Raw genomic sequence first — 21,769 nt, 5'->3', positions numbered from 1 at the left:
GGGGAACAAAAATCGGCGGCGTCTGAAACGGACGTGACTTTTCCAGCCGGGTCAGGTGAGGCACCTGACGCATGCAACCTACCCTGACCAGCTTTTTACCTGACCGGGCGGGGGTGCAACCTCCTCCGCGGAGGCTGCACTCCCTGGCCGGTGGGGAAAAAGGCTGGTCAGGGAGGGTTGCGGACCGACGCGGATCCCCAGCCTGTTCCCGCATTGGTTCCCGTAAGTTCCCGCGTCATTTTTCTCCCCACACCCCGCTTTTCGCACTGGCAACCACAAGCCTCGATGGACGGGCGGGAGAAAGCTCAGATGCTCTGAGAGGGTCTGGGTTTGTGTTTGTCGTTTTTTTCTCCCTAGCTCCTGGAATAACCACCAGGGATGTCCGGAATTCAACCCGAGGATGGTTCCCCTCCGTGCAGGAACTGGACGAGCGGGTCGGAACTAAACGAAACGCGGGAGGCTCTTTTAACCCCTTCCTCCGACTACGACGATGAGGAGTTCCTGCGATACCTCTGGAAGGAGTATTTGCACCCCAAGGAATACGAATGGGCGCTGATCGCTGGCTACATCGTCGTCTTCATAGTGGCTCTCGTCGGGAACGTCCTAGGTGAGTCGAGCTCCCTCAAACTTCGCTTTCCCCCTTCCCGAGATGGGTTTTCCACGGACGGTGGCTGGAAACAGGGGTGGGTTTCGCATTCCCCGCTGAAAATGCCAGGGAAAGTTCAGGCTCCGCAGAAGGGGCCCTAAAATCCGCTACCCCCTGGGCTGGCGAGGGGCTGCGGCGGCTACCGCTCGGGGGTGGGGCCGGTCAGGGGGAGCAGGGCCGGCGGAGCGCACCGGGGCCGCCCGGCGGGATAGAGCCGGCGACTCCCGCCCCTGTCCGCCGGGACGAGGTGCTGAACCCCGCCGCCCCGGCCGGCGGCTCCTCCTCTCAGCCCACCCGGGAGGATGCTGCTCGGGGATCGCAGGGGATATGGAGCGCGTGGTGTTCCTACAGAACAGAGGCGGGCGCGGGATGCGGGGCCCGGGACGGCCCCCGCCCCATGAGAGGAACCGGCGGTTCCCCCTCCGCTGCCGCCGGGCGGAGGGCGCGCATCCCGTGCCTCTGCTCCAGCGGGGAAATAGGGCAGGGGCGAGGCGGCCCCTCCCGGGCGCTCCTTGAGGGAGCGAGGCGGGGAGGTGCATCCCTCGGAGCCAGCCTCCTCCCGCTTCCATTCATCCTTGAAGGAGGCGGCGTGGGCGCGGGGGGTGTTCGGTGGCCGTCTCGCAGGGAGCAAGGGTGCTGCTGGAGAGTGGCGGAAAGCCGGGGGCGAGGCAGGGAGGTCACGAGTGGACTGGGGCGGCGGACAGCGGGAGGTTTACGGGAGCGGGCGGGGGCGGGATGTGGGAGCGGCAAGAGGGATCTGGCCGTCGGCAACCCGCCCGCCTCTCCCCGGCTCTCCTCTCCTCCGCTCCCCTGAGCCCGCTGCCGGAGTCGTTCTCTGGGCTGTCGAAAAAGGCTCTTGTGCTGGCACAGGGGAGCGTGTCCTCTCTCCCCGCAGCCTGGGAGGGTGGCCGGGGGAGCGGGGCAGGCGCTGCTCGTCACCAGCTCCACGTTCATGAATGGACGCGGTGTGGCTGCCGGGAGCGGGTTCCGCCGGCAGCCCCCGCTGAGCTGCGTTCACGGCCATTGGCATTCCCCGTGTCCATCCGTGCTACTGTCATGAACGGAGGGCGCTGAGCCCCGCCCCGCCCCGCCTCATCATACGGGTCTTTCATTCATGTTTTTCAGAAGGATTTGTGCGTGTCAGGGCTGTCATTGCAAGCTTCCCGAGGCGGGATGCAAGTAAGACAGCAGCCAAAGGCAGCATTTTGAAAGGCTTTTTTTTCTTGCAATGGATTGATGCTGCCTTTTTCTTTCTTTCTTTCTCTCTCTTTTTTTTTTTTTTTTTTTTTTTTTTTTTTTTTTTTTTTTTTTCTGTGGAGCGGTGCGCTAAATGCCTGTAAACATCCGCGTTTGCTCGGTCCATTGCTTGGCAGCCAGCTTGGCAGGCATCGTAAAGATAAGAACCCTGGCAAATATGCTGTATTTCAAACTAGGAAGAAAACTGCCCTTTTCATTTTGAGCAAAGACTGTTTTAGAACTACCTGTGCTTACCTGTTTGCTGCCACCCGTTCTGTAAACAAGCTGCCCTCTTGCCTGTAATGGTTCAAGGTCAAATCTTCAGCTGTAGGAGGTTTCACCCTATTTACACTTTTTCCCTTTGAAACCACGAGAAGTAAAGCTTTCCTCTCTGTACGGTGCCAAATAGAGATGATATCGGTGTTGATGTGCAGCTGTTCTTCCCTAGCATTTGTGTATATTACCTTTTTGCTTGGAACAGAAACTGGCATCTGGCAGTCCACCCACCATTCCTTTTACTGAAATGTCCACTTTTTGTTCTCTGAAATCTCTCTTTCTGAGTTATGGTACATGATAGCAAATCTGACAGTGTTTTTAAAATAAACAGAGCAGTACCTGAACGCCTTTCTATCCACTCCTCTAAATCACAGTAAATCATACAATAGATAATTCAGTTTTACAGTTGGACTTAATGATCTTAAAGGTCTTTTCCAACCTAAATGATTTTATGATTCTTCTCAAGCTGTTTGCTCTTTAAACTGCCTTTATGCATGACATAGGCCTTACCCACATAAAACTGCTGGGTTTTTTTATGGGCAAGTTGTTTGTGGGATCTGCAGGTGCAAGTGCTTGTTAGCTGAACAGTCTCATCTTTATTCAAGAAAGCTCACACGGTACTGATTGCAGGCTCAGGTGATGCTGAGGAGAGAAATGGATGTGGTCTAATGCTCTTTCCAAAGAGATTTTTGTGAAACTCTTTTACTACCAGTGAAATCTGATGTAGAACAGCACACATGTTGGTGTCTCTGAGAAGCTGATTTCTCTTGCATGTTCAAAATTAATCTGGGATTTAGTCATGGACCTTTTGAAGAAGAGCAAAAGTGTTTCTAAGGAGAGTTTTAGTGGCTAAGAGTCCCTCACAGTATCATCCTTAATGATGCACTGTGTTCCTTTGCTTATGTTTGACCAGTGTTGCAGGACTCATGTGGCATGTGAAGTCAATACATTGATTCTATTTTGTCCATGTCCTATTCAAATAGCACTTAAGCAATCAGGAAAGACCCTCCCCTTCCCTGTGTGGTACTGAAAATTATATTTCTGCCTCTTATTTTGGTTTGTGCACTCACATGGGACTAAAAGTGTCCCAAAAATAACATCTGTGCAAGTGAAAGGCACAGCAAATCCCTCAGATATTACTAATAAACTGGATTGAAGCATTCTGACAGTTAATTAACAACCAAGGGTAGAATCATAAGGTTGAACTATGATTGACATCTACTGGGCTCCTGAGTGAGATGCACAGTAGGAATTCTACTTATAGTGGCATATAACAAGGTCTGCATTGCTATTTAGCTTTCAATTTAATTAGAAGAGTTGACACACACTGGCTGAGCTGCTGCACAAGCCAGCTAAAGTAAAAACCATTAGCAAGTCTCTGCATTTGAATGCAAGTTTCAGTATTGCATTCAAGTGCTTCACTTTAATGATTCTCGGGTGCCTGTGTTGGCTGCTCACCAGGGATTTCAGCATAAGCCACTGAGAAGAAAGAGATTTTAAGATGGTTTTAAGACGTATTTACATGAACCTTCAGAGAATATGAAATCCAGATGATAACATCAGTATGATTGCCTTATTTTCTTCTTCACTGGTTCAGTGTTTATCTTTAGAAGCAGAATAGGTGTTGAGGGTAAGGACTTTCTCTTTTGTAAATAGGACCAGAAAATTTCTTCTTCTTAATAGAGAATGTATGTTGACTATAAAGTCCTGTTTCTTCTTTATTTAAAAACATCGAATTAAAAACTCTGCTTGAAAATAGAAAAATAGATAATTAAGAAAGGAATGCTATTTTTATGGTGTACGGAGGTCTCTGGTTACTGATATCATTCCATACTGACCAATTGCAGCAGTTAGTAACTGGAGTAAGACCACAAAAGATTAATAAGTAATGTACAACTACATATATTTAACTTCATTTATATATGTGAAAGAAGAATGGGAATGGTCCTTGTTGAAGTAATGAATTTACATGGGTTAGAATTTTTCTAATGAAATGGTTTCTCCTAGGGAATATGCATTCATCAAAATAAAAATATACAGCAGAGATCACTTGGTTTGATCACAGACTGAAGGCAGAAAAAGCAATTTTGTGGCATCCCACCAGCTGGACTGCTGGGCCTCTTGGCAGCCCTCCCCAGAGCTGGCAGAAGCTGAAATCTTTAGCACATACAGCCTGACAGTGCCCAGCTTGAAAGCACTGCTGGCTTCCAAGGCTAAGAGACCAAGCAGAACATCAGTGAGAAATTTCAGAAACTTTCTGTACTCACACAATTTGGTGATAGTTGTTTTTCTTTCCAACTCAGAATGAAACTACATTTAATTGACAGAGAATTACTCTTTTCTGGATAGCTGTATCATTTATTATCTGTTTTACAGTAACTGCTAGTTGTGCTGATGTCCAGAACCAAACTATGGTCCTTTCTTCAAAGAGTTCATAGTCTGACTCATAGAGTGCGACAGCATCCATTTTATTTTTATTCATTGTAGTTTGATTTTTTTAGGGCTAGAGAAGAAAAGGTTTGTGTACAGCTCTAACACCAGAGTCCTAGTCAATGCCTATCAATCAGCAACTGTCTCAAATGCTGCTCTGTTATCATTTTAAAGGTATCCGGTGAATACTGAGGTCTAGGTATACATGCACGTGTTAGTAGAATTGGATGAGTCATGTATTCTCTTAAATAATCTTCATGAATCCTATTTCACTGTTGTAAATGAGGCATAGTTTATTTAATCACATTTGAAATTATTACATTTCATTTTATCCAGATTACTTGGAGAACCTATCACTGAAAGGACTTTATGTTTCTAGTATCATCATGAGAGTCAACTTTATCTGTTGGATGAATAATAACTAGAATGCCTTTAGAATTGTTAAAAAGATACCACATGGGAAATGATACAACATGTATCCATTTTATCTACCTAAGAAATAGAAACTATGAGCTTAATTTGTGTAAATTCGAGTATCAGCTGAAATACATCGCTGTTTGCATAACATAGGGATTGCTCACCATTTTCAAAAATGAAAAAAAAAGTGAAGTGTTTAGAATATTTCTTTGGTTTTAAAGCATTGCTTATTTTCTGTGTTGCATGTCAAGTGAAACCTTCTTTGTTTTTTTTGGGCATTACCAGCTGAGTTACTGTCTGTTGCACAAGTGGAATTTGTCAGAGAAGAACTACGATGGACTGTTCCCCAGGGTAAGAAGAACTAGGAGCTGAGGGTAGCAGCAAGATTGACAGGGCACTGTGCTCACCAATACAGTCCCACTGTGCCCAAGAGCTTGGTAGGTCTGGTAATGTTTACCAGGTTTCAGTCACCTCCCAGCAATCACCAGACAAATCCATAGTGACGAAGCAGGTCTAAGGTTAAGCCAGAAAGTCCAGTCAGTGGATGAGGATTACAATCAAATTCAGCAAGGCACAAGTGTACTTGCAACATGGTCTTTGCCCGAGCTAAGTGTGAGAGCCTGAGCTTAAATGCGGCTCCAAGGCAAAGAAGTGACCCACAGAGTACTCCAATGGCTGTGTTCCCAGCAGCCAGATGCTGCCCTGTACCAGAGCTGGCCTACAGCATGGGCACCTAACCCCTGGGGTTGCAGAGCCTGGGGGTGCACTCAGCCCTGACAGAACTGTGCTCTGTCTACTGGTCCTTAGCACAGTAAGACTGCAAGGATTTTAGCCCAGTTTGTGGAATATAATACTGACAATGAAGAATTCATGATAGAGATTCAGAAATTGTATAAACATGCAAGATATTTTCTGGAGCATGCCACGAGCATAGTGAATTGTATTTTCTTTGTATATCCTAAAGAAAAGTCACTTTTACATCTACATTAGAAACAGACATGGACATGAGAAGGTTTTTCCTAGTGCAACTCCATTTTACAGTGACTGACAGATGCTTTTTTTAAGCATGCTGTTTCAAAATTGCACAGCATTTCAGCTGTGAAGCACACCTTGATTTTAACGATTCATGCACATTTAAATTGAATCAGTGAAGTGTGAAATCTTTTTATCATAGCATCATGTACAGTATGACAGCTATATTATGGCTCTTCCATCTTTAACAGGAAGTGTGCATAAGCATTTTGTAGGCTTTTTATTGTTACTATGGATAGAAAAATAGTTCTATCAATTATTATTATGAAACATCTGGTCAATCAGTATAGCCAGCTCTGCAGAGATGACCAGGTTTGCCAATTAGTACTGGTAATGATTTGTGTATGTGTGTTTGTGTGTGTGGTGGGACACTGTAAAACCAATGTCTGTGTTAATCATTACAGTTAGATTAGGAAAACTTGTGATGGTACCTTTTTCTTCCACCAGAGCTGACCAAATCTGGCATTTTGGGCAGTCTCTTTTTATAGCATAGCTGATCTTCTGGTAATAACTCCCATTTCCATTAGATTGTTAATTGCCTAAGATTATGTGATGTGACTGAGTTAGAAAATGAATCCTTTGCTAATTAGATGGTTGTTCTATTACTCCCAATTGTGATCTGTTGAAATAAGCTTCCAGCACAGAACTCAGTTCTTGCTTCTCTAACACCTGTTATTATTATTATTAATAAGGCAGCACATAAAATGTAGAATTAGGCTGGAGAACATGAGTCGTCCACAGCCCTCAACTCTGAAGTTCTCTTAAGAGCTTCAGGACAATAGAACACTTGGTAGCTAGAAAACATCTCAAAAAATACATTACTGCAAGCAAACTACTTGCTGTATATCTGTTTTATTTATGTAGGCCCTCATTGTCTTTTGTGGGAAACAGTTCCCCATTAGTACATTTCAATGAAGCTGATATTAAACAAAATACTTTGAGATTTCATATGTTCTATGTTATTCAACTATATTTTGTACAGTTTTGGTATTTTACCTGTGTGATGGAACCTACACATATGTACTTGTTTATGTGTGATACGTAGGGAGCATGACCTAACCACCTACTCCTTCTGTCATGTTTCTAAGAATTTGTTGACACACCTGGTGTTTCCTGTTGATAAGGATCTATCACCTCACTGGTAGGCTGTGTAATTCCTTTGCCCAGAGTATTGTCTGTCTTTTCAGCTATTGCATCACATATTCAAGGACGGTTCTTATCTGCTGGGCATTGTTACCTGATGTAGGATTTTTTAAAAATATTCCCTTTATAATAAATATTGCATTAAAAAGCGTCCTTTCTTTGTGTCATTTTTCTATTACTTGTCAACATAAACCAGATTTCATGTTGGTCTCCTTTTTTCAGATTAGATTAGTTATGTAAAAATGAAGTAATGTTTGAATTTAGAGCTTAATAGTGGGTAAGAGATGGACAGTCTAGGAAGTAGTAGATATCATCTCCCTATTCACAGAAGAGATCACTTTGTGTTAGATCTTTTGTTCTCATTGCTAGTTTCAAAAACTGCTAATTAAATATCCACTGCAATATGGTTAATGTGCTTCTCTCCCCTTAACCAAGATCATCAATGAAGTTATTAAAAGACTCATGGGAAGCCTTCCTCACACAAATAAAAAACCCTTAGTCTTAGCCACCTAATTTTTAGACTCTTAAGTCAAAGTAGGAGAATCCTTATTCAGAAATCGGTCATAATGAAGGTAGTTTTAAGGACAACCTTTCTTCTTCCAGCAGTATGCATTGATTCAGCATTTCCACAGGGGCTCTAGCTCTCTAGAATTCCAGTTGGCAGACTATCAACAGCCTTCCTTTAAAGATGATTGTGTTGCTCGACACCCCACCACTCAGATCTTGATTTGCAGCAGGTAGTATCACTAAAAAAGAACAAAAGGGAGAATTCCATATGCAGAACCAATTCATTGTCAGGAGAAAACAATTTCTTGGGGGGACAGGAGGTAGAGAATAAATAATGTGTAACTCAAATTTATTTATCACACTTTTTACCACTGTTTGACTGAAAAATACTGTGGAGGAGTAAAGCTTTTTAGAAGCTTTCTGTCTCATGCATTTGGAGATGTTGAGGACCAGTGCTTACAATAACATCAGTTCCAAATAGCTGCTGGGTGACCATGTTGTGATACTTTAGTCAAACAGTTGTGATATTGAATTATAAAGCAAAATAAAATCATTGAGGTTTAGTATGAAAAATTATTCTTCTTTGTTTACATCCATCTGGGATTAATTACTTATCAAAAGTAAAATAAGAGGTAGTGTCATTCCTTTATATATATATGGAAATGTCAGTTGTTGCTGGTTATGGAAATTACATTTCTGTTTTGCCCAGAAAGTCACACTGAAAGATGACCCAATGAATACGAGGTTGACAAGACTTCTGGAGTGTAAGGAAAACGATTTAGGGTTGACATGTAGAAAACAAATTGACAGCTGACCCAGCAGTCCACCAGCAGAAGAACTGCAGCAGAAGAACTGCAGCACAGTGTTTAATATGCTCAAGACATAAATCTTCCAGGAGGCAAGCAGCTGCACTTTATTCCAGATGGAGCCTTTGTATTGTTTTCATATTCTGCTTGATACACAATGAGCTGTGCTAATTGATTAAATGGCATTACAGCCTCTAATTAAAATGCCTCAGGACACTAAACCAACAGGGACTAGACTAAATTTATATGTGAAAATACCAATCTCACCATATTGTCATATTAGAGAGGTGGTTTTTTTTTTTCTTCAAGAATATAATGAGGAGAAGCTTTCTTGATGGATTTCTAATAGTATTTGTCTTTAATTTTAACTTTGATTTTTAACTTTTTATGTTTCGTCCTTGCTGAGACTTTCCTGCGAGGCTTTTGGGGGAGCGGGATGAGTCCCGAAACAAGCTTCGTTTTGGCAGAACTGTCCTCGCTTGGGGAATGCCTCCACAAGTTTTTCCAAACACTGTCAGCCTGGCGACTCCGTCTGGTTTCCGAGCCTTCACCGACACTGTGTGGCAGAGGAAGGAACAGCAAGGGCTTTGCTTAAAGCTGCTGGAGTCTAGCGAAAGTAAAGCGCCAGAGGTGAGATGACAAAGGGAGAGTCAAACAGCCGCTAGAAAAACAGCTGCTCCTTGTGAAAGCTGACCTGCATGTTTGCACGTGCAGGAATACCTCTGAGTGGTTTTGTAAAATAAAACCAAAAATGCAGAAAATAACAAAGAAGGGTAGGCAGGTAATTAGGTTCCATTAGAGCACTAGCAGTCAGGAAAAGCATGCACAGCAGGAGCCTGTTTCTGAATTACTTCTAAAATTTCTCTCCTGCCTTTTTTTTTTTTTAAATTCTAATCCTCTTTTCTCCAGTGCCTGTGTTAACTAACACCACTTTCCCCATTTTCTTTCTCAGTCCCATTTATAGCCAGGAACATCAAAGGCTGCATAAAAGCTTTACATATAATGTTAAACTGAGGTTTTATTCAATTATTTTTACTATTTCATAGATTTTTTTAACAGAGGTCTGAAGAGCTCAGTTTGGGCCACTACACCATGCCTCAGCTATATAGGCATCCTGTTAATGCTGTGGTGTCTCCTGGGTTTTTTAGGAAGGCTGTTGCTGGCCTCATCTCCTATTTTATGATTTTGAAGTACTTTTTGGTAAAATATACTCCTAATTGATAATTTTTGCTACCTTTCTCATCCTTGCTCCTCTTCTCCAGGCTGATTGAAAAGCTACAGCTCTTCGCTATTTCCTTCTGGGTAGGCAGATGGCATTTCTATTCTACAGAGCTTCCTTTCTCTAGCAGGTTTCTTGAGGGTTTATATGTGAGCTGAGTGCCTCCACTTCTCTGCAGAACTGCCTGAGATGACAATGCATAATTAAAGGAGTGCGAGAAGAGAGTACATAAAATTTTTTTGTTCTGATACTTAACAAGCTATCCTGTACTCAGTGGCATAGTCAAAGTATTTTGTATGCCTATAAAATAACAGTTTTTGAACACAGACTAGAGAATCTTTCTTGATGAGCTGCTAGAGCACTGGTATATCAATAAAGCTATTGTCCAAGACTACTGAATAACTGTAATAAAGTCAGAAAGACATGGGATCTGAAGGGAATATATTGAGGCAACTTTATGTCATTTAGGACCTGTTTATATCTTTATATCATTCTTTCCTATTCAAATGAATCATAGCAAATCCTCGTATCTGTTTAGCCTTGCACTGAAATAAAATATCACTCATGCTTGCAGTTGAAAACAATACTGCAACCAGCAGAGGGCAACGAGGGGGGCAGAAAGCTGACTTGGTTTGAAAATACTTCCTCTTCAGGGACTTTTTTTCGCAATTTTTAAAATACATTCATGGAATGAGTTTCTGGGATATTTAATTAGTATGGTAGTATGCAAACATGCTAATTAAGATTCTCTTATGCTATATGCCATAAAAAGAATGGAAAATTGTTTCGTGCTGCGAAGAGAAGAGGTCAAAAGGGGAAACACACAAGTATAAACAAAGAAATGTAAAGTAACAAACTATCTTGCATTTCTATGCTTGTAAACTATTGAGTTTTTCCACCTTTCGGGTCTTTTGCCCCGTGGATTAGAATTCAAAGGAATTCAGGGCTACTTTTTGTAAATTGGCTTTCCTGCATACTGCTGGACCCTGAGTAGAAAGGGGCATAGGCTTTTATATTGCTCTGAGGAACAGTAATTACTGAAGTTCATCTAAATTCCATCTATGTTAAGCCGGTGTGATCTGGAAGGTTTAGTAAAGAGCTGGGAATTAGGAGTCCAAGTTTCTTATTCTCATCAGTGTCTGATTTACTGTATGACCTTTAACAAATTCTGTTCTGCATTTCACTTTCTTTGTGCTAAAGATGAAAATAATAATATTTCTTAGCTCTCTGGGGTATCACGGGGTTTCAGTTGCTCATACTGATAGAAAGCTTTGAACCCAACATGCAAAATGCTATGACTTGATTTCTGATACCGTTGGCTGCCAGTGAGATTGAATTCACATTTATCAACTTAATGGATTTGTTTTATCAGAAATAATATTTATGTTCAGGTGCTTTCCCCAGATGGGCCAGCACAGAAGTGAGAATAGGCCTGGTCAGAGAGCATACATACTGCTTAAGCCTTTAAGGACAGACATCCATGGCTGAAAACAATGCACATGTCTGAATTAGGTAGAATGTAGGACTGTTGAAACCATAGCATGAGAAAAAAGTAGCCAAACTGTGACTTTTAAACAATATTTTATTTAAATTTTGCCTACTGATAAAAGAAATAAGAAGTACAGCAAACCATTGCCATTTAATATCAGCTTTTGCCTAAGTACAAGACAGGACCATGCTTTCAATATGAATTGCACTCAAGACAAAGAACCAGCCATGAGTAAAAATCTAAATCTCCAAATTTTTAGAGTTAAATACTAAAATTATTGAAAGCGAAATAGTGTTTGTAATTTTTTCCCCAGCATTGTATTTTCTACTGTAAACAACATTCCAGAGGGGCATCAAGGTATTACTTCCCTGTTAGATGCTGCATCTGCACTGTCAGACTATAAGTTATAGCTGTAGTAACTGGGTGACAAAATAGTTATGTTGTAATTATCATACAATGCTATAGAAATAATTACTTTGCTGGGTAACTTAAATCATGCAAGTGGGAAGAAAATACAAATAAAATTATGTTTCCTTTAAACTTCTGATTTATAAGCCTTGCCTTTCAGATATCTGAGGCCACAGACAAGAGAATCTGAAATCCTGTATTCAGGAAGAAAAAAATAGAAGAAATGTATACTGTGGGAGATTTCCTCCAAAACCAGTACAAGAACAGTGAAGAGCTTTGTAGAGGGGTTTTAATTTGCATTTATGAGAGCATGATACATATATAGCAGAAATTAAATTATACGAGCTATAGAATCTGGAACTATCTCTGCAACACACTAAAAGATATGAAGAATATATGTTGAGTCACGAAAGAGATTTTAGATGAATCTTGGAAACCTATATCCTAAAAAGGTATATGATAAAATCACCTTGTTTTGGAGAAACTGAAGGCCACCTAGTCTCTCCCTTTCTTTTTGTCCTTAAATTACCTTTAAATGTCTAAATACAGCCCTCATGAAGAAGTAGTGTAGTCTCAGCTCCTGGTAAAGCTCTGGTAAGATCTTGAATGGGTATTCTACCAATTTTGGTCACTGTACTCTCACCAGAAAGAGGCGATTCAGTCAGAAGAGTGTCCAGAGAGCAGCAACAAGGATGGTTGCAGATGTTCAAGAAATGAATGGGAGTAAAAGCTAAAGAGCTCTGAAGGTGTAACAACAATCTTTACATACATGAAACATTGCTGCTGGGAAAAACTCTTCTTTCTGCCTGTGTGCAGAAAAAAAAGCAATATATATAGCAGCAAAATAAAAGTAGATTAAACATGAGGGGTTTTTTTTCTTAATAAGGAAGATAATTAAACAGTGCAACACATTTAAGAGATGTGTGATATCTTCAAATATAACAGATGTAAAATGTAAACTTGCCAGCAATGGCTCAGTTATAGTCTTGCTGTAGTTCTGTTGCTCTGAAGATTCAAACAAGACAAAATTTGTGGAATGAACTAATATATTTTATTAGATTAACTGATACAGCTGGAAGATAGACAGAAACTTTCAGGCACGTCATCCTTCTTAGGATCTAAAGAAACATCTGATCTCAATAGCTTATGTGCCTTGAAGTCTGTGCATTTTTTTCCAGCTGTTTTAGCTAGTTTAATAAGACAATGGCTTAACTCTAGCTGATTCCATTTTAGATTTGGGCAATCTCTTGAGGACATTTTTAACTCAACTTTTACACATTCCGTGATCTGTTTCATATATCTAAATTAAGTATAGTGCTATATCCCAACAGATTAAGGAGACTTTGAATCTTCTTCTGGATTTGCATGATGGATGAATTATTGTTTGCAGGGAAGACCCTTTGATGTACAGTGAGTTGTACTGTTTTCTTACAAGAAGTATTGTGGTGTTTCTGGAAAATTTTGTGCATTAGTTTTTAAAGAGCTTTTGGTGACTGAATCTAAAACATTCAAAGGCTTTGAGTCTCTCAGGGTTTGTCTTCCAAAATTATTAAAAAAACTTATTTTTAGGCTACTTTCTTAGACTGAATTTTGGCATTTTTAATTTAGTAGCTTATGAATTCAGTGTAATGTTGTTAAAGGACTGATATGCCTCACTTCTAAAAGCCTTTCAGTTTGAAAAAGAGAGACATAAAACATACTAAACAAGCTTTAAAGGTACATCTTATAAAGTGTCTGCTATATTCTGCTTTTGATCATCATCAAAAATGTACCATATTTAATACTGCAAAAATTACTTTTATTTACTTACTCCAGATTACAGACAATTGTTACAGATTCTCTGTAGATGCAATAGATATATTAAAGCCAGACAAATATTTTATAAAATTATTTTTGTTTTGGTACAGTTTACAAGATTATGTGTTCTAGCAATCTGAATTAAGCTATCCTAAGAAAACAGATAAACTTTTACAAATCTAGATTTGTATTGCCATAGACTAGAGCCAACAGATTAAAAAAGACATGAAGAAAGTTGTATGAATAGTTAGTAAACATAAACCAACAGAAAAATAAATTGCTTTTTGTATTGGATTATTTCCCATGCTGTTGTCTGTGGAAAGCTACTGTTTGGGTACCAAGAATCTCTCTACATTTACCTTCTTATTTACACTCTAAAACACGTGGTTCTTGCACCGAAATACATATTCAAATACTCTGTGTTAAAGAAAACACACAAACATTTCCTTAATTGTACAAAACCAAAAGTTTTCCTCTTAAAATACTCCCTAACTTGTCTTTCCAAATTCAGTTTGCATTGCAGTGTGGAAGAACCATCACATGCGGACAGTTACCAACTATTTCATAGTGAATCTTTCTCTGGCTGACATTCTGGTCACAATTACTTGTCTTCCAGCAACTTTAGTTGTGGACATCACAGAAACGTGGTTCTTTGGGCAGACCCTCTGCAAAGTGATTCCCTACTTACAGGTATTATTCTTCTATGTTTGTGTGCACATTACCCATGTTATGAAAATGAGAAAGAACAATAGAATCTTCCTAATAGTGATAATCCAATGAAAGTCTACCTCTGACATTGAAGTAGATATCTCAGAATACATGCTGAGGTCTAAAAGATTGTCCCACTTCTGAATATGTTTATGCTTAACAAATACCACGTTTGGACTATCTGATTGTTAGACTTGGGCGATACACTTTCTGGAACATTTGTCTGATGCTCTTTTTGTAATCTTTTTTAATAATTCAGAAGGCATATAAGGCAATAAAGTCATTAATATTCTCTGTGTGTAGTTCTAAACAGCTACACAAGTGTCCAGAACAGACAATTCAACTTCTGAAGGCAGTCTGAGCTTTTTTTCATGTGTTTAATGATTTTGTATTCTTAGAAATAGTCAGAGTATCCAGGTTCACTGGGAGCTGGTCAGATTGTCTGCCTTCAGCAATGAATGCCACCACTCATTTACCAGTGGACTTAATTAGTTTTGAGATCATTTGCATCAAGATGATTGACAAATACCTTTTCTAAGAATAGGTGGTTGGATGAACGGACTGGGCAAACTAGAATGACAAGTGCTTGGCCTTGTAGTCATTATAATTAAAAAGAATTAAGCAGAACTTGGAATGTATGCACGTGATCATCCTACGCCTCCAGCACCATCCACATTTTCAGCAGATACCTCTATGGCTGAAGAGCCACATTGTCAAGGGCAACAGTTCTCCAGCAGTTATGTCCTCTACTCGATACAACCAAAATCGCAAATTTTTTTTTCAAAGCCTCCATTCTAGTAAAAGAAAATCTGAAGATTCAGTGACATGATCACCAAACATATGGAATGAAAGAATAAAACTGAAGTGAGGTTGTTTCCTATACAGAACAGGAAGTAAAATATCTTAGACTGCCTTAAGCTGATCGTTGTTGTTTTTTTTTTTCATGAGACCCTAAAATTCCATTGTCCCTGTGAAAAATAAAAGGTAAAATGATGGAATATATATGATGAACTAATTCATTGTCTAATGTTTTAAAAGTGGTTTTTCAGATAAAATTTTGTAAATTCCCAGTTGATTAAATTTGCTATTTCAAAATTTGACTTTGCTACACCTACTCAGTTTAGGTAGCGCTCTAATGTTTGAATTGTCTTGTTGATTCTAGTAGAACTATAGCAGAGGAGGATATCTGATGTAATTCTGTAAGTAGTGATTTCAAAAGGAGTCTTTTTCTGGGAATAATTTCTATTTAATGGTTGCAGATAAAGAACTATGTTGAAAACAGAAATAATTTTTAAAACTCTGGGGAAAAATACAATAAATAGTTTTTAAAGCTTGGAAAAAATCCTACATTTACATTTACATAATATTTCTTTTCTTTAGACAGTTTCAGTCTCTGTGTCTGTACTAACACTCAGCTGCATTGCTTTGGATCGATGGTATGCAATTTGTCACCCTTTGATGTTTAAAAGCACAGCCAAGCGAGCAAGGAACAGCATTATAATTATCTGGATTGTGTCCTGCATCATAATGATTCCTCAGGCTATTGTTATGGAGTGCAGCAGTGTGTTCCCAGGATTAGCCAATAAAACCACCTTGTTCACAGTGTGTGATGAGCACTGGGGAGGTGAGTGTGTCATTGACCATACAAACTGAATTTGTACTGCTATTAGGTAATAAAAATGTCAGGACAGGTTGATATGCAGTCAAATCATATAAACATATCACAAAACGTTCTTAATTATATAAGCTTTCCTAGAACTAGCATTTTTAAAATACCGTGAAATTTTTGTGAATTTCTTTTGTATTGCTGAGACTTAAAGTGCATTTGAAATCAAGTTTAAATGAATGAGGCTGACTTGTGTCTTGACCATGTTAATGCTTCCCAGAGGGTAGAAATGTTCCCACCCTTAAATGTTTATGCTTATATAATTCTGTGACCGATGGACATCCCAGGTTCACAAAGACTTCAGTGTTTAGCCTTAAGAAATAACTATGTAAGAACAGAATTTCTGTTTACCTGACATATTGCTTTTGCTAATTGGTGGTATTAACTAGTCTTTATAGATATCTCCCAGGAGTTCAATGCAAATTGGATGTCATTTCAGAATTAAGAAATGTCATCGGTATGGGGGTACTGAGTTAACTTACAATTTGAAATTTTTTATGGACAAGATCACTTAAATAACTTGGTGAATGTAATCAGTTGCACATGAGTCTATCCAAGACTCATTTTCCCTGATTTGTAATTCTGCCCTCCAATCTACCATGTTCTATATCTGAATGCAGCTGTAAAAGGCTGTAAGTGTTGTCAGGGAGTAACTACTTTGTTTCCGTTCACAGCAAGTGGTGTGAGCCATCCACCCAAAGGGTTAAGGCTCAACTCTGGTGGGCTTTGGCACACCTCCAATGCTAACAGAGTGTATGAGTTACATGCTGTGACTCTGACACTGGATATAATGACCATCAGTAATACCATTATTCACACGCAGGAAAATAAAGCCAAGTTTGCCAAAACATATAACTAAAAGGTGCCTGCTTAATAGCCTTGAGTCAGACTAAAACACAATCAGATTCTCTCCCAGAGCTGTCCCTGTAGAAGATTCCAGTCCTGTGAACAATCACAATAAAATACAAGTAGATCACCTGTACTTAATTATCATGATAAATTAGCTTAAACAGCTTGAACTGCCGAGGGCTTTTCCATGTGCTTTTTTGGAAGCTCCTCCTCTGCTAACAGCTTTCACAGGGCCACCAGAGGATTAATGAGAAGACACTGGCTATCACATTCCCTGTTCTTCATCTCCATCCCAGTTGGTCCTCTGGGAGCAGGCAAGGGGGCAGAGATGGCCATTAGCTCACTGGCAGTCTTTGCTGACAAAGATGTGCTGGAAGTTTGTAGGCTAGAGGAAGTCTCTGTTAAGCTGTGAGTATTGTAACTGGTGTTTCATTAGAGAGGACAAATCTGCTCTTCTGGTGTTCTTTTTTTTTCATCTGCGAACAATTTTGTATGCCTGTCTGCTGCTGGATGCCACAGTATTTGTGTGACTATTTTCTTTCACAACATTCACTCCAAATACAATTTCTGTCCACTTGTTTTGGCTGCAGAACTAATTATCCATGCCTTCATCACTTCAAGGTTAGTTCTGCAGCAAAGATTCTTTTAATCAACCTAGGAAATTATGTGGTTCACTAATTAGGAAGTCAGGAGAGCATTTCATCAGGGAATGATGAAATTCCAGAAATTTCCAGATCTGTATTGGCCACTTTTTGATTCCCGACAGGAAAGTGTTGCTTTTGAACTACAGTCTGTAGTAGCCTTAGAACTGTTTCAAAGAGTGCCTCTAGTTTAGTGCTGTGATGAAGTAGTTGCAGCCCACAGATACGCCTGAGCTAAAGCAGCAATTATAAAAACAACCAAACCAAAACCAACAAAACAAACAACAACAACCAAACCAAACCAAAATCCTGAAAACAAAAAAAATATGTCATGTGTTTGCAAGACTCTGCTTCTATGGAGTGTATTTGTCCAAAGCAGGTTATGCCTTCACTTGGATATTTGAAGAGACAGAAAGGGGTATGACAAAGGCAAATACTTTTGTGCATGGCTTCAGAAATGACGTGCAAATGCTCCATTATTTTTTTTTATTTTTATTTCTATTGAGCATAAAAAAACCCCCAAAAACAAAAACATTAAAAATGCATTGGAGTTTTCTGAAATGGGAAGCTTTTCACCCCACTAAAAGATAATAATCTTATTTTTATTCTACTGTCTTTTTAATGAATTATTCTTCTAATGGCAATGCACCATCATTGCTAGTTATTCTGCTGGTGTATTTCAGATATCCATTAAAAATAATCCTCTCCACATTCTAAAAATAGCTTTTCACAGTAACTTGAAAAAACAATCTTTATATGCATTAAGTTACAAGTAGATTGCTCAAATCATGGAGTTACTTAGTAAATACAGTGCTAACCATATTTTATCAATGAGAATAAAATATGACATATTTATACACATCCTTTTCAGACTATAGAGAATAGAGTGTAATTATAAAGATGCTTTCCATTCTACTGAAAATGTCTAAGGACTCTGAGTTCAGCCAAAGCATAGAATATGCAGGTTTTCTACTGAAAAACAAGGTTTGAAATCACAAAGGCCCCCAAACAGAATAACAAAAGAATATGGTAATAGGGTAGCAGTTTGAAAAGACTGAAAAACTTCCTTAAAGCCAGAAGAAAAAATAAAGAGTTAATGTTTTCAAAGAAAATAGTTGTGTTTTTGTTGGATTTTGATTTGCCTTTTTTTTGACTGTGGGAATATTGAGGGTCAAAGAAAGCTAAGTAGGAGGAGGTTGAAGGAGAAAGAAATTCATGTTGCTACAAATAACCTATATTTGTAAAGAGAAAGTGGACTTATAGATATCTCACCTAACCAAGAGACCCTGAGAAAATCCTATAGGAGAGTCAACTTAGAAGAAAGGGATTGTATTTGTGTGTTTACTGCTTTGTTTGGAATTGCTGTTTAAAATTAGGCTACATCTGATAAAATATTTGCATAGCATCACATATACCATATGTACCAAGGATGTTAAACTGTGATTTTTCAAGGTTGGGACAGCAAAAAGGGGGTGCCTAATGACACTTTCCAAAGTGTTTTGGAAGTATATTGTAATTCTGGGAACTCAAGGCCACTGAAACATGAGGTGCTATGGAGGACTAAAGGGAAGCCATGTCCAGGAAAATGTCAGAGATGCTAAAGCAGGACACAGCACTGTACCCTACCCAGACTTAGGATCAGCTGCTGAAGATCACAGAAGTCTCATGAGTGTCTGGAAGGAAGGTCTGATCAGCACTGTGACACCTGGGCTCCTTAACAGTGAAGAAATAGTCGCCTCCCTAACTAATAAGATTTCAAGCATGCTGTTGGAGAGCTGCCAGTGACTGCAAATGGTGCAATAGTTCAGTCTAAAACAGGGCTCAATTTCTTTTTAATTGCTTCTGGCATTCCTGAATGTAAAATTCATTGCCAATTCTAGGCTGAGGGTTTTTCATTTTGAGTACTGTCTAATAACAATATTTTATTTGGGAATGCAGAAGGATCCAACATGTGACCTATGCAGGCGCACTTAAGGAGTCAGAGTTGGCCACATTTCTATAATAGTCTGTAATTGCTATGTTCTGAATTTGATGATAAAGTGCCAAAATAAAAGAAATGTATATTAAAATGAGCTCACCATGTGTTCAAGTCAGCTAAATACATTCTCTTAGAGCTGTTCAAGAAAACTGTGTTAGCCAAAGTGCATTAGCCAAGCCCTTTGCAAATGATAAAAAGAATATGGAGATAATCCTTTCCCAAAACTGAGTTGAATGGAAACAAAGGGAAGACTTTGTGTTCCATTTCCTCTTAGACTACTCATACAATAGTAAAAAACACATTGTCTTAATACCGGAAGACAAATAGCTTGAAATTGCATTAATACAGGAAGCTTTATACATCCTGTTTGTTGAAGTGCTCAGAATTTAATGAAAAACTTGTGGAATATTTTAATGCAGACAGAAGTCAGATTATTTCTAATACTAAGATTATGCTTGCTGTTATTGTGAATTGATAACTCAAGCATAAATATATTAGATTTCAAAATGTAATTTTAGTATTAGCCAACCATAAGTACTCTGACATAGGAACATAATTTGGAAAGGACTGCATTGTGTGGTCAAATTTTTTCTACTACAGGCACCTAACATCCCTATTTATTAAGCTTTATACTCTTTTAGCTGCATTGCTTCTCCATGGGTAACTGCAAAACCTCATAGGTATCTTCCTGAGAGTAGGGAACCTGGGAACTGTACTGATGCTCAACAAACTTGATAGTCTTGTTTTTCCTAATTCCTAAAGAAGCTGTCAAGGGTACCAATTTCATCATGCACCTATGGCTTAAGGGCATATTTTATTTGCTAGACAAGCAAAACCTTTTGAGTCTGTTTTTTTCTCAGTTTGTTCATATATACACATATATATATATATATATACACACAAGTACAGTAAAATTCTGACAAAAATCCAGAAGCTGTAGTTTCAATCTACCTTGCTTCATTGAATGACAATTTGGGACTGGTAGTCAGTGCCGAAAAGGAAGCTTTAGAAAAGTTTAAAATTTGTTTGATAACCCCTGGGGCAGACAGAAGAAAGCTTGTTTTAACTTATTGATTCTTTATCAGGTGGAGTAGTCATACTGTATGAATGAAGCTGACTAGGAATGCTGACCTCAACCCTGTCCAACCCCCATGACCACCTGTTTGCTTTATGCTCCCTTCTCTCTTTTCAGTAAAATAACATCCAGAGACATGAGAATTGTTATTTTATTCTTAAAGAGATGGTTACTCCAGCTAAGAACAATCTCCCCCTGTCCTGAAACCCATTAAGTGACCATGGAAGGCAAAGACACTTTTCTCCTCTTCTGCTTGGCAGTAAGAGGTTCAGTAGTCCCAGTCAGGCAGCTGATATATCACCAGGACCATAGACCGATGTCCAGAGATTGATGTTCTCATTCAAGGAGCCTTTGATAAATGAATGGTATCCAAAGCCAGCCCTTCCTCCTTCTTGTTGCTGTGATTGTCAAACAGCTTTAAAGCTTTTCTTTGGCTTGAGAAGCTAAACAGAGTCATGCTTCTTAGGGAAAAGTTCTGTAAAGGGCTTTGCCCTGGATGGAGGAGGGACAGGTTTCCTTTGATGTTTAGCAGCTGGCACTTTCCAGGTGGCTAAACTTCAAAGGCAAGTGTTAGGATCTTCCTCCAACCTGGTCCTCAGTTCTTTGTAGATAGCTAGGCTCATTTAATGTTTCACTTTACTTGAGTTGCTAAATTAGAAGTTGTAAACTCCAGATGGCCTTTTAAATATGTACCATCCTTCTACCTAAGGGGCCTGGCTGCCTGCAGAGCATTGATGAGGCAGGTGGCACCTCCTTCTGAGCAGAAAGAATGTATTTTCAATTCTGACCTCCCATGATCCCAGTAAGTCACATTACTCCAGTTTCTCCTTAGCCTCTCCACTAGTGAAGCATGCATGTCAGTATTTTCATGCCTACCAGGACTGCTGTGAGGCTGCATTTTCTGGAATGCAAAACCAAGTTTGAGATCATCAATCAATAAATAATCTCAGGTTATCACCAATTATAAAAAACCTGTCCCAAATGGTCTGGCTCCCCCAGGGACATTGATAAGAGCTATCAGCTGCAGCTGTTGGTTAAGAGTTGGTAAGCTGGTTTGCTACAAGATCTTGGAGCAAGTAAGGAGTCAAATACTAATTATCTGAATTTTTTGAACCCTGATCTGTCAAAACTATCAAACGTCACTGGCAACATCTCTATTACCTTTGCTAGGAATGAACATGGGCTCGATATTGCTATAGCAAATTTCCATCTCCCCGATACTGAAGTTTTTCTGTCCGGTGAACCAGCTGGCACCTTCAGGTCCAATGATAATTGTGACATGACTTGAGTCTGTATTTGAGAGTGAACCTGGAGTTAACATGATGATGTTCTCTTCCCTGCTATGAGAGTTATGGACCAAGTCTTTGTATATCCTTGTCTGATCAAACTCTCAGAGATTCTCCTGGCATCACTTCTTTGATATGGTCCACAGTCTCAATCACTTTA

General features: G+C 39.6%; 1 protein-coding gene across 2 annotated transcripts in view; it reads left to right on the top strand.

Moving 5' to 3' along the window:
* The first annotated feature begins 282 nt into the window (after positions 1-282).
* The window catches only part of HCRTR2 (hypocretin receptor 2), a 35,269-nt gene continuing 13,782 nt past the window's right edge, over positions 283-21,769 (top strand). Inside the window, exons 1-3 of one of the 2 annotated variants that reach the window (XM_032684499.1) lie at positions 283-607; positions 13,918-14,096; positions 15,495-15,738. In XM_032684499.1, the coding sequence (XP_032540390.1) occupies positions 379-607; positions 13,918-14,096; positions 15,495-15,738 (652 nt within the window). In that variant the 5' untranslated portion in view covers positions 283-378. Of the gene's footprint in view, positions 608-9,043; positions 9,124-13,917; positions 14,097-15,494; positions 15,739-21,769 lie in introns of those variants that run through there. The other variant, XM_032684500.1, reaches the window with a different exon arrangement.

Source organism: Chiroxiphia lanceolata, chromosome 3 (assembly GCF_009829145.1).
Source record: "Chiroxiphia lanceolata isolate bChiLan1 chromosome 3, bChiLan1.pri, whole genome shotgun sequence".
Taxonomy (NCBI): Eukaryota; Metazoa; Chordata; class Aves; order Passeriformes; family Pipridae; genus Chiroxiphia; species Chiroxiphia lanceolata.
The sequence above is the reverse complement of the archived record's forward strand: the minus strand, read 5'-3'. Positions and strand labels throughout refer to the sequence as shown.